Genomic DNA, 13,543 nt, shown 5'->3' with positions numbered 1-13,543 from the left:
TTTAAAAGACCTTTTGATGCCCATTTCACTAATTTGACCAGTCACTGCTGGTTGGGAGGCCTAGAAACCCTTCAAAACCCTCATTTTTGGGTTAGGGCATTGTACGGTGAGTTGGAAAACCAAAAAAACAAAAATCACTTGGGGATAGGTTAGTGTTTGAAGAAAAAACAACCTTATTGCAGGGTCTTTTGGACCGTTTTCTTCTAAACCCTAGAAAACTGGATTTTGGAGGCCTAATAGGGGCTCATTCCTTGTAGCCCTTTCCTAGGCAAAATGGTGAAATCGGTAGGAAGAATTATGGATGAAAACCTCAAATGGAACCAAATGGGATTCATTTCATGTTAAAATCCACCTCCACACCTCTGCAACAACTCACAACAGCAGGAGGTGAGATTGACAAGTTGAAGACAAGACAACAAGAATGAGCATATGGGAAACACTTTGAATTGATAGGGTTCCTAGTTAAACACTTGATGAAAATACCTTGAGATTGGCAAGAAGAAAGCCCTAGAAGAGATTGAGAAGGACTTGGAGGTCTTGGAGCATAGCTAGACCTGGAGGTTGGTGGAATTGAGCAACACCAACTAGGTGAAGAGTGAGCAAGCTAGGCAAACCCCATCACATTGAAATCTTGAATCTTACTTCTCAATTAAAAACACTTTTTAGTGTCATGACCATGTTGATGATGGTATTGAAAAAAGGATTTAGCATCAAATTAAGGTGAGTTTGTCTTAGATAGATCAATTGGTTTTATTGGGGGAAGTTTTAATAAGTTCCTTATTAATAACTAAGACATAATTCTACACAAAGATTCATTCAAAGGGGTAATTTCTTTTTCTTTTTAAAAGTATTTAGACAAAGGAGGCACACTTGTAGTGGCTGCTACTTGGATGTTGTTGTTGTTATCATTGAATTTGATGAATCCTTTGTTTGGTTTGAACTTCGCAAACGGTTGTTGAGAACTATCACCCTTGTCACTCGAAGCCATGGAAGGAGATTGTTCCAATTGACTCATAGTCAGTTGATAATTGTGAAGTACTACACACAACTGCAAAAAGGAAGTAAACTAAGTTAAGATAATTTTATCCCTGATTTCTTTTTGCAAATTAGCAATAAATATTCTTTGAATATCTTGATCAGGTACAAGAAAAAAAATCTGAGAATATAAATGCTTATATCTACCAATAAAATCAATCACTTTTTCTTTAAGACCTTGTTTACAATGCATCAAATCAGTTAAAGTAATTTTAGGACCATTTTTATTGTGAAATTATTTTATAAAATCATTAGCCAATTTTTGAAAAGAGGTAATAGAATAAGGAGGAAAAGAACAATACCATTGCAAAGCTTTATCCCTTAATGTTCTAGTAAATAATTTTGCTAACAATCTTTGATCATGAGCAAAGACACTACAAAGTTTGGAATGTCTTAACATGAGTTAAGGGATCACCTTTTTCATTATAAAGTTTCAATTGAGGAACTTCTACATGTTTGGGAGGGACAACTCTAATAATGTCATTGGATAATGGGCTCACTACATCAAATGTGGGCACATTATACTTAGATTGATTTATAAAAGCTATTTGTTGTTGTAAGGAGGACACTGTTTGAGCTAGATTATTGATGGTAGCTTCGGTAGAAGGATTGAAATTAGACATGTTGGATTGAGAAGGAGGGGTAACATTGTTGAATGAAGAGATTGAGAAGAAGGAGGTGGGATACTATGGTAGGTAGGTATTGGAGAAGATTGGGTAACAAATGGAAGACTCATAGGAGGAATGAAGGAATTGTGATTAAAGGATTTTCCCCCTTGACTAACATTTATAGGTGGTCAAGGTGATTGGGTAAAAAGGGGAACACTCATGGTAGGAGAAATGAAAGATGAGGTATTTCCCCCATGACTAACACTTGTAGGTATGATATTTTGTGTAGAGGTAGCCATGCTATTTGATGTGAAGGTGGGAACACTAGTCATAGTAGTTGTCAAAGGAATGGGATGATTAACTTGACTAGGAGGTTGTGCAAAATGTAGGGCTTCAACACAACTCTTCATGGACATGATATTAGAATCAATAATATGAGCAATGCCATGCAAGATATCAACACCATGTTTATCAATTTGAATCATTCATTTTAATCCTTCAATCAATCGGAGAGCTTTACTTTTCGGGTATTCTTGACTCATCCATTGTTGAAGATTGTCAAATTGATTGTCCTCTTCACCAATTGGTCAATAGATACCCTAGTTAGTGATTCATCCTCACCATGATAATTATCAAGAGGATAAACGGGGATATTTGTAGGATTGGAAGAACCACCAATATCCTCATTGAAAAAGCTAGCCAAATTAGGCTCCATCTCCTCAGTAATTAAACCTTGGGCAACCTTAATTATAAAACTTCTTGTCATGGGGATACTATAGGTAGGACTAATAGTAGTAAAACTCATGCACTAAGTGAGAGGAATTAGAAATTTGAATTTTGGAATGTAAGTTGAATAATGCAAAATTTAAGGAAAAATGATTACCCAATTAGATGAACAAATTGATTGAAAGAATAAAAAGCAATAATGCAATCTCCTAGGAAATTGAGAATTATCCAAAGGTGACTAAATTTTAAAATTAGAGCCTAGTGAAAATAACTTCTTATTTTTAAAATTAAAAATTGAAAGGAAGGAGGATTTAAATTTAAAATTAGGGTTGTTCAAAACTATCCTCTTAATTTTAAAATTTAAAATTTTGAAATGTTGAAATATTGAAGAAATTAATTTAATTTTAAAAAATAAGGTATATGTAATTAACCACTTAATTTTAAAATTTAAATTAAAAATGTTGAAATTTAAATTTTCTTTCGACCTTAGGGTGACCTAAATTCAATAAAATTTCACAAACCTCTGGAATCGAATAGTAAAATACTGTCAAAATAGAGGCTCCTAGAATTTGAGGAGAAAAAGTCAGGACTAGGTAGCTCCCTCTTGGTTCGACCAACTTTTCACCAAATTTTTAGGGAAGCAAGATATTGTGATTCTATTGCAAATTGCAGAAAGATATGAAAATTGGAGATGTTTAGATATTCGAAATAAGGCCTTGAAAGTCTAAATAGGACACACATAGGATGTGCAATAAGATGATTAATTCAAAGAATGAAACAAAAAAGTAGCACACTTAAGGTTAAGGGCCAACTTTTATGAGCTTTATATTCAATTAAATTGAATAAATACTTAAAGGAAAATTGGAAATTGTGCAAGATTAATTTAAATTTAAAAATTAGGGTTTGTTGCATTAACAACTTAATTTTAAAAATTTAAATTTGAATATTTTAATGTTGTAAGGTGGGAATGTGAATTTTGAATTTGAAGCAAGAACTCAAATCTAAAAATTAATTCAATATCTACACAATCCATAAGTTCAATTTAAAAATTAGAAACTATGGGTTTTTAATTTAAGCACTTAATTTAAAAAAAAAATCTGAAAATTGAAAATGTAAATGAAAACTTGAATTGTAAAATTGAAGAGTTCTCAGATTTGAAACAATTAATCTAATTTAGACAAATCACAGGCTCAATTTTGAAGATCTAAAAATTAGGGATTTTGTGAATTTAACCTCTAAATTTTTGAAAATTGCAAGAAAATTAAACTTGTAATTGAAAATTTGGATTGTAAATTGCATATGAGTCAAATCTGAAAATGAAAATTAGAAGTAAGGGATAAGACATGTTAGGTTCACCAAAATGTAAAGGGGAAAATTAGGTGACTTGGAAAATTGCAACATAGAAGGAGATGCCACCAAATCACCTATTTCCGCTTGGATGGGGAGATGCCTTTATATTCAAAAGAGGGAGAAAATCCACTAGATTCAGTCACTAATCAGATTAGGACTGAATACTAAGTAGATTGATTGAAATAGAATGTGTTTGACCCTCTTTTGTAATTTGACTAGTTGAATTAAGACTAAGTGCTAGAAATGAAGACAAATATGAGAAAACAGTGAGTTGTAAATTTGGGATTGTGTCATGCACATGGATTTGAGAAGTATGAGATGATTTGGAACTGCTCTGTGAAAATTGTCAAAAGTAGTAGGGACCGTGTGCAAGGACCAGGATGCCCTCTCTTGGTCCTCCGAAATTTCCAATCTTTGAAAAGGGGTTTTCCTTCTCTTTGTCTAAACCTTATCTCGATAGTTACAACCACACACCTATTTTTTTGCACACAGAAGGAAAGGGAAATGTGTTGGGAATAGGGGCTTGCCTTTAGGTCAAACTTCAGTTTTGGAATTAACCAAGTGGTTGAGATAATGTAATTGAAATGAATAAAAGTAGAAATCCTCCTCTTTGAGGGGATGTTGAATTAAGTGAAAATGAAATGCTTATACCTCCTTGTGAAGTTTTGCTTGCCTCCACATGGAATTAGGATGATGATCTCCCCTTCAATGCTTGAAATCTTGACTCTATTGTTGCTCTAAAGCTTGAAGGAAGATTGAAAATGCTCAATTGCTCTTGAATTCTTGAATGCTTGATCTCTTGGATGCTTGAAGACTTGTTGTGTGTGCTTGTGATTACTTCCTGATCATCAAATGAGAGGGGAAATCCCTCTTATATATTTGCCCGAAGGAAAAATGAATTAATTTTCCAACATGAGCCGACATGGAGGCGTGTTTTCCCGCTCAAATTTGAGATAGGTCAGGGGGTCCAAAATAGGTCCCCATTAGGGAGGACTGGGGTGCCATGCCCTGCACTTGACCTATTTCGGGACAAGATCAAGGTGGCAATGAGGTGCATCTTTGAGCTAGATGATATTTTTGACATGTATGAGCATAGTCAGATATCTGATCAGGCCAAGGGACGCAAACACTAAGGCAAAGACCCAAATGTGATATGAAATTGCAAAGGGGTGCAATTTTAGGATGCTACAGTGCAAAACTTGGCATAGATTTGAAGATGTTATATATTAATTTAGACTCCAATATCCAACAAACCGATAAATTTGATTTTCTAATAGTAGCAATTCATTCACTTACAATATCAACAATATTTACCCATCATTAATCCTAAAGCTAAGTACAACTACCCTCTTATGTTGTAATACCATTTATTTTAATTGTATTAATGATCCATTCTATCATTTAAATTAAATTATTACAAATTTAGTATTTTTTTTAATTAACCTAAATAGTTTACATGAGTCGTGTGTTTCCCTAACAACATTAATTTTTTTAATTAAAGATAAAATTTCAAAATATTTTTAGTATATTTATTATATTTTATAATAATAATAAATACAACTAATAAAAATACAGGTGTGAATGCATCACAATCTAAAAATAGTTTAAATAGTGTGTTACCCAAAATTTGATTAATAGAGAAAAATAAAAAATATATAAGCAACTTCTTCTTTTTGTTTTATATAAGATTTTATATCATTAATGAGTTCGATTTGTTATTCAATATGGGAGCATGGACCTATGCTACAACCCAATGATTGAGGAGTATCCTTTCCATCAAAGTCACCTTGACATGATCTTGGTCTCATCTTTTATATCATATCTTTGAAGGTTTGAATCTTGATGAATGATATAATCAGAAAACTTACCATCACTCTCACCAATTATATTCAATCAACTGAACTGTAAAATACATACACAACTTTTAAAAAACTCATTTCCTGCAACAACAACAATTTTTCACTTAAAACAAAATTCAATTTCACACGTTCCTTGAATCCAAAGTAAACAATCTGACAACCTTAACTGTCATTGTACTTTATTATTCATCGCTTATTTACAAACAAATAAAGAATGATCAAGCCAAAGTACTTCACAAAAAGAAATACTGTGTCGACTTCCCTGTAAATGTAGATTTACCAACAAAATAGTTGGAACTGATTAGGGCACTGTAAATAATAAAGAGCTAACTGGACTGGGCTTTTCTGGATTTAGGGCAAACCCATCTCCTCTTTAGACCCATCATCGAAATTAAGCTCATAACTGGGCAAATCATATTGAAATCGCTGGCCTCTTTTTTTGCTTCTGCCATTATCTTTATTTCTCAACCTGTGAACCACAGTTTTCCATGTCTTTCCTCCACAGCAATAATTCCCAGCCTCAACAATAACAGATCCAGAGTATTCTTTTGCCCTCTTTATACTTTGTGACAACCCACCATTCATCCACCACTTCTCACGTCCATCTTCTGGTTTTCCAAAACAACAACCAAAGCAGCTGAGTGAACGAGTGAGTTTATTCTCCACATCTGGCCTTTCTAAGGGCTCTTCCTCCTCTGGAACCAACAAAAGAGGAGAAATTTCCATGTTAACCATGCTTTTCTTTTTAACAGAGCTTAGATCTAAGCTCTGCAATTCACTCTTTTATCTTGTTGGAAATAAGTCACGTTCGGATCAAAGATTGATTAATTCTCAAGAAATCAATAGAGCACTCTAACAGCAAAAAAAAGATCGTAGATTTGAGACCAAACACTGTGTTGTACACTTGATTGTGTTTTAGATCATAGCAATTGCTCTGCGAATCAAACTCTTATCTTGTTGAAAATAAGCCACATTCTGATAAAAAATAAAAAATTGATTGGTTCTTAAAAAACCCAATAATTCAATGATAGATCACTCTAACAACAAATGAAAAATCTTAGATTTGAGATCATAACATCGCATTCTACACCTGATTGTATTTAAAGTCTTACAACATACAAGATCGACTCAAATATACAAGACAGTTGATATACCTTCCTTTAACTGTGGTTGTACCCTCTAAGATTGCTTTCCACACCTCTATACAGTTGGATTACAAGGTATAGATACCCTGCCTTCTCTTATTGAAACTGATAAGATTTCCTTTCATTCAAACTATTCCTGACCCAATCCTTTTATGCTTGAGATTGTGGCTTGTACTTGTTATTCTCTTTGGACCCAGTAAGAAGTCTTCACCGTCAAGCCCACACAATTGGACTCAAAACTCAGTACAAGAAATTGTATCGTTTCTGTTGGGATTATATCAGCAATTCCTTGTGGACACGGATCAAATTAGTAATTTCCTTGTGGACACGGGATATACAACGAAGAGGATATTTTATGAGAGCCAAAGTAAGCGTATTGAAAATCAAGGTTGGACGTGGGCATACCAACCAATCGGGCGGCTAAGCAGGTGTTTTCCTTTTTGTGAAAAACGTGTGGAGGAAGGAGGTTGAAGACGTCAAGGCATTTCCGTGTTTTATTGACCACATGCTCAAAAACCCTAGCTTAGATTATGATATCTTAGAAACTCTGCTTATAAAATAATCTTACAAACTCTGCTTATAAAATTATGCTTAATGCTTAAGTTTTTGAACCCACGTTCTACTCATCTTTATTAACCTATTGTTTCCTTTACTTACCCTTCCTTTTAATTTTTCTATAAAGATCCTAATATTCTTTGACTATCATTTTCATCCTCATTACTATCTTCAACATTTTCAAACTCATTATCTTTTAACAATGTGTATGTTTTTTTTATTATATATTTTTTTTTAACAAAAAAATATGATTTGTTCTAAATATAAGAGATCCATTATCTTTTCTTCTTAAATTTTATTGTTGAAGGGATTCAATCTACTTTTCACAAGGTAGCCTACCTCTATGCTTATCATCTCTCTTCATCCCTAATAAAATTACAAAGAAGTGTAGTTCTATATATTCTTCCATCTAGTTTAGAGTGGTTGAACTTGATATGTTAATCCTTTCTTATTAAATTCCTAGAGTTTGGTTACAAGTGATAAATTTGATGACGATATGTTGATTACATTTCTTCCATATTCTTATGGATATGAATAAGTTTCTTTATGATTAACTATCTTCCAATTCAAAATGAGTAAGGCTTATGTCTTTTGTGTGATACTTCACTTTTTTGATCCTCCATTTATTTTTGGTCGACACATATTTTATTTCTTTCATTTTGTACCTTCTTTACCTCAAGATGATTACATTATCTTCTGATTTCCGTAAATTTATTTCCTACCTCAATATTATGACTTTATCTCATTTATGACTGATCTAAGCCAATCTAATGGAGTGTATAAATAACTATCAAATCCCCAAACACTAAATTCAAACTCAAAAAATTTCAACCCTATTTTACTAATCATTGTGAGCCAACCTCTAAGAACACATTTCATGTGACATCTTATGTCATAGTACTTAGAGACATTCAATGTGAACTCAATTTTGTAAGATAACTTTAAAAATGAGAATAAATCAAATTACACCGTATTTAATAAAAATGAAATAAAGGAATCAAATATGCATCATTATATAGGCCATTTACATGTTTGTAATCTTTATCTTCAATCATTTCCTTCATATTTAATTTGACACACCAAGGATTTTGACTTAAGAGAACTTTTTTACCTATCAAGTTGACAAGCTCCTGAAAGGCATGTCTAGACATCACCTTGAAAGATTCAAGTATCTAGACTTGTCATAGGAAAATAGATTCTCCAACACATTTGTTTCAAAACATTTTGTTGTATCTCAAATTAGTTTCACAACTCATATCAATTTTGTAGTTGTCTAGATTGATTGTGTAAGGTTTGGTATGGATCTAAAGAGTGTTTGATATTAGTTTAGGCTCCAATATCTATCAAAGCGAGGAAGTTAATCATCTAATAGTGACAAACCATTCATCAACAATATCGATATTATTTATCCATCATTAGTCTTAAATCTAAGTACATATATCCTCTTAGGTGATCTAACACTAGCAGTGTGTTTCCCTAACAACATTAAATTTTTATTTAAAGATTAAATTTTAAAATATTTTTAGTATGTATATTATATTATATTATAATTAATACAACATACAACTAATAAAAATATAAGTGTGAACGCATCACAATCTAAAAAGGGTGTTGCCTAAAATCTGATTAATAGATAAAATTAAAAAGCTGTAAGCAACTTCTTCTTTTTTATTTTATGGAGGATTCACATCATCAACAAGTTCATTTTGTTATTCAATGTGGGAGCATGCGTCCATGCTGATATCTCTTTGGCTCCGAGTCAAGGATTGAGGGGTATCCTTTCCATCAAAGTCACCTTAGACATGATTTTGGTTTCATATCTTATATCATATTTTTGTAGGTTTGAATATCAATAGATAATATAATGGAAAAACATGCCATCTCTTACCAATTATATTTTACTAATTAAACTACAACCCATTGATATGTAAATAAATTTTGAAAACTCATAAAAGAAAATTAGTTTCCTCTTTTTACCATAAAAATAAAAATTTATACCTAAACTGTCATGGAACTTTACTATTCATCGCTTATAATTTACAAAAGAATAAAGAATGGTCAAGCCAAAATACTTCTCAAAAAGAAATACTGACTTGACTTTCCTTGTGAACGTAGATTTACAAACAAATGACTGGAATTGATTAGATCACTGTGAAATTGTGAATAATAAAGAGATAACCAGATTAGGCTAAATACTGACTTGACTTTCCTTGTGAACGTAGATTTACAAACAAATGACTGGAATTGATTAGAGCACTGTGAAATTGTGAATAATAAAGAGATAACCAGATTAGGCTAAATACTGACTTGACTTTCCTTGTGAACGTAGATTTACAAACAAATGACTGGAATTGATTAGAGCACTGTGAAATTGTGAATAATAAAGAGATAACCAGATTAGGCTTCTCTGGATTTAGGGCAAACCCGTTTCCTCTCTGGACCCAGCATCGAAATTAAGCTCATAACTGGGCAGATCATATTGAAATCGCTCGCCTCTTTTTTGGCTCTTGCTATTATTCTTATTTCTTAACCTGTGAACCACAGTTTTCCATGTCTTTCCTCCACAGCAATAATTCCCAGCCTCAACAATAACAGATCCAGAATATTCTTTTGCCCTTTTTATACTGCGTGACAACCCACCATGCAACCACCACTTCTCACGTCCATCTTCTTGTTGCCCAAAACAACACCCAAAGCAGCTAACTGAACGAGTAAGCTTATCCTCCACATCTGGCCTATATACTGGCTCTTCCTCCTCTGGAATCAACAAAAGGGGAGAAGTTTCCATGTTAACCATGTTTCAACAAAAGAAAAAGCTTCTTTAACAGGGTTTATATCACAGCAATTGTTCTGCAAATCCAACTCTTATCTTGTTGGAAATAAGTCACAATTGATTGGTTCAAAAGAAACCAATAACTCAATGATAAAGCATTCCAACAGCAAATAAAAGGTCGTAGATTTTAGATCATAACACTGTGTTGCACGTCTGATTGTGTTTTAGATCATAGAAATCCTTCTGCAAATCAAACTCTTATCTGATTGGAAATAAATCACGTTTGGATCAAAGATTCAATAATAGAACACTCCAACAATCGTAATAGATTCAAGAACAGATCACTGTGTCACACACCTGATTGTATTTAAGAATACAATCTTACAATATACAAGATCGCCTTAATTATACAAGTTGTATATACCTTCCTTAACTGAGGTTGTACTGATCTCTAAGATTGCCTTCCACACCTCTGTACAGCTGGATTACAAGGTATGGATACCCTGCCTCCTCTTCTAATTGAAACTGATAAGATTTCCTTTCATTCAAACTACTCCTCACCCAATCCTTTTATGCTTGCGATTGTGGCTTCTACTTGTTATTCTCTTGGAGCCAATAGGAAGTCTTCATCATCAAGCCCACACAATTGGACTGGAAACTCAATACAAGAAATTGCGTCGTTTCTGTTGGGATTATATCAGCAATTACACGTGGACACGGATTATATTAGTAATTTCCTTGTGGACACGGGATATACAACGAAGATGATATTTTATGAAAGGCCAAGTAAGCGTATTGAAAATCAAGGTTGGACGTGGTCATACCAACTAATCGGGCGGCTAAGCAGCGTTTTCCTTTTTGTCAGGTAACGTAGGATTGTGAATAACGTGTGGAGGAACGAGGTTGAAGACGTCAAGGCATTTCCGTGTGGTATCCACGCATCCTTTTCGATTTGGTGAAGCTTCCTTTGTCCTGATTTTTATATCAAATTTATAGAATAGTTTAGTAATTTTAAATGGGAGTATGGTTTTTAAGTTGAATTTGTTTTGTTTTAGATCGAAGGATTTAAATATCTTTGAATGTGAGTTAAGGATTGAGGTGTATTTATTTTGAAGGATTGAAGTGTATTTATTTTGAAGTCTTAACTTGATATCTCTTTCACTGATAGTGAAGGATTGAAGGTTATTTATTCTGTTGTCCTAAGTTGAAATGTCTTTGATTACAAGTCAAGGACTGGGGATATCTATGCCACAAAAGTTATCTATGATGTGATCTTAGCCTCATCTCGTATAATCTTGAGGCCTTACACTTGAACTTATTTGGAAACATTCAACTTTGAGGTCTTACACTTGAACTCATTTAGAATCATTCAGCTTCGAGGCCTTAAACTTGAACTCATTTAGAATCATTCAGCTTCGAGGCCTTAAATTTGAACTCATTTAGAATCATTCAACTTTGTTAGTGAACTACAGTTCGATTGACTTCTATACTATTTTTTCTTTTCCATTATTCTTAATATTAGCAATTCAGATCTAAGTAGGTTTAAGGAAAAGTCAATATCTTTTTTGCATGGCTTTTAAAAGAATTCAAAATCACTTTTGAGGACCTTGTGTAGAAAAATTATGGCTACCTCCATTGAATTCCCAACAATCCAAACCCGCAAGCATAGTAGCCTTTAAATTAGCATGAATGCTAGTAAGAACATCATTGTTGAGGCTTAGCGAAGGCACAAGACTATGATCACAATGGCCTAGTGGATTTTGAACATTGGTGGCCACAATAACAACACCATCACAGTATGGGATGACACCCCGATTAAAGTGTTTTTTATGTAATAATGAATATAAGATATATTTTTGTGTGAATTTGGTTTCTTTTATTATATTTAGATTCTATTATTATTAATATTTAAAAATTGTTATTTGATTTTTCTGTTCACTATTTATTATTTTTATTAGACTTACGGATGTAAAGTTGACTCAAAGCATTTTGTAAGTCATGGATCTAGATCTTGAACTCTTAAAATCCAAATTCAAAACAAATATTATTGACTCCCTCTTACTATTCATTGTGAGAATTTTATCCTTTAGTTAATTGGTCCCAAGATTTACATGGATTTTTTCTTAATAGCTTTATGAATCAATGTTCTCTAGTCATACTTATTTCATCAATCACATCTCAGAATGTACTATTTCATTACTTTCCATGCCAAGTGATCAAATATATAATTTAGTTAAAAATGTGTGAGATTATAAGGTGACATGTCTTATCTTACCCTTGAATGAAGTTGTCTTATATATATGTCCATAAGTCCATGATTTTAGTTTTATCAAGTCACATAATGCTTCTAAGCATTAAAGGGTGACTATATTCGTAAATCACAATCTTTGAACATTGCCAAATTTACAATAGGGGTTAATTTCTCATGAATGTTTACTATGATTCTCCCTATTTTAGTACTCAATTGAAAGTTAACAGCGATGTTGCAACTTAGGCCAACAAAATAATTTTGGGTAAAATAAATTGTGTTTTAAAAACTTTACGAATTATTGTTTCTTGAAATTGCTATATGCATATATGCATGACAATTGTCATCTTAGTCAAAATGTTTTTGATTGAAATAAAAACAAGTAAAACAATTTTACTTGAAACATGACAACATAAACTCCAATTCACTATAGAGGTAGGGCTCCTATCTACAATATGATAGCTCTCCTCCCCCTACCCCATGTGTTGAATTAATTTTGTAGAGATAATAGTGTGATTATTTAGATCATGATATTGTTTATGATGCTCCATATCTAGACCATTTAATGTTTCACCGCATAATTTAATACACGACTTCAAAATGACAATATTTAAAATTGGGCCATGCTTAAAAAATAGACCGGCTCTTAACTTTGGAATTGTTATTTGATGGAGTAGAGGAAGCTAAAATAGCCATTCATTCATTGGGAGAGTGAATACTCATAGCATAAATAAGAATGGGGGTATCCATCATTGATAAAGAGGGTAGAGTTATTTATGGAATTAGTTCATCTACAAATACAATGGAGAGTAGATTTTATAAGAAATAAGTGTGGGTACAGTCACCATTGGTAGGGGAAGAAATGAAGATGGAGAAATTGGATGGAGTTATAGGAGAGTTTACATGTTGAAGTCTTAGGAAAATGATATTCTAGACATGTATTGCACAAGAAATAATTGTTTTCTTATATAAAATAACCATGTATTCATGTTGCTTCTTAAGAGTTGTGTTAAGTCATGTATTATATATTAATTTGGGTCCATTTGTAAATTCATATTTAACATTTGTTAGATATTTTATCTATAGATTGCACATGGTAAAAATATTTAATATTGAGAAACTTAGTACCAAAAAGTATACGAAGAGTGCATATGTGAAGCATGGGATCATATTTGTCGTTACATGATTACTTATTATGCTTGGACACATGGAGGATGCATTCTAGAGTAACTTAATGTTTAAGA

General features: G+C 32.7%; 2 protein-coding genes across 2 annotated transcripts; both read right to left on the bottom strand.

Moving 5' to 3' along the window:
- Positions 1-5,723: 5,723 nt before the first annotated feature.
- On the bottom strand, positions 5,724-7,006 carry LOC131034654 (uncharacterized). Its single transcript, XM_059220287.1, has one exon. The coding sequence runs from the start codon at positions 6,311-6,313 to the stop codon at positions 5,930-5,932; it is 384 nt and encodes a 127-aa protein (XP_059076270.1). The 5' UTR covers positions 6,314-7,006; the 3' UTR covers positions 5,724-5,929.
- Positions 7,007-9,691: 2,685 nt separating this feature from the next.
- LOC131034678 (uncharacterized) lies at positions 9,692-10,066 on the bottom strand. The gene has a single exon (XM_057966251.1). It carries the CDS (start codon positions 10,064-10,066, stop codon positions 9,692-9,694), a length of 375 nt encoding a protein of 124 aa, XP_057822234.1.
- Positions 10,067-13,543: the final 3,477 nt, after the last annotated feature.

Source organism: Cryptomeria japonica, chromosome 5 (assembly GCF_030272615.1).
Source record: "Cryptomeria japonica chromosome 5, Sugi_1.0, whole genome shotgun sequence".
Classification (NCBI taxonomy): domain Eukaryota; kingdom Viridiplantae; phylum Streptophyta; class Pinopsida; order Cupressales; family Cupressaceae; genus Cryptomeria; species Cryptomeria japonica.
The sequence above is the reverse complement of the archived record's forward strand: the minus strand, read 5'-3'. Positions and strand labels throughout refer to the sequence as shown.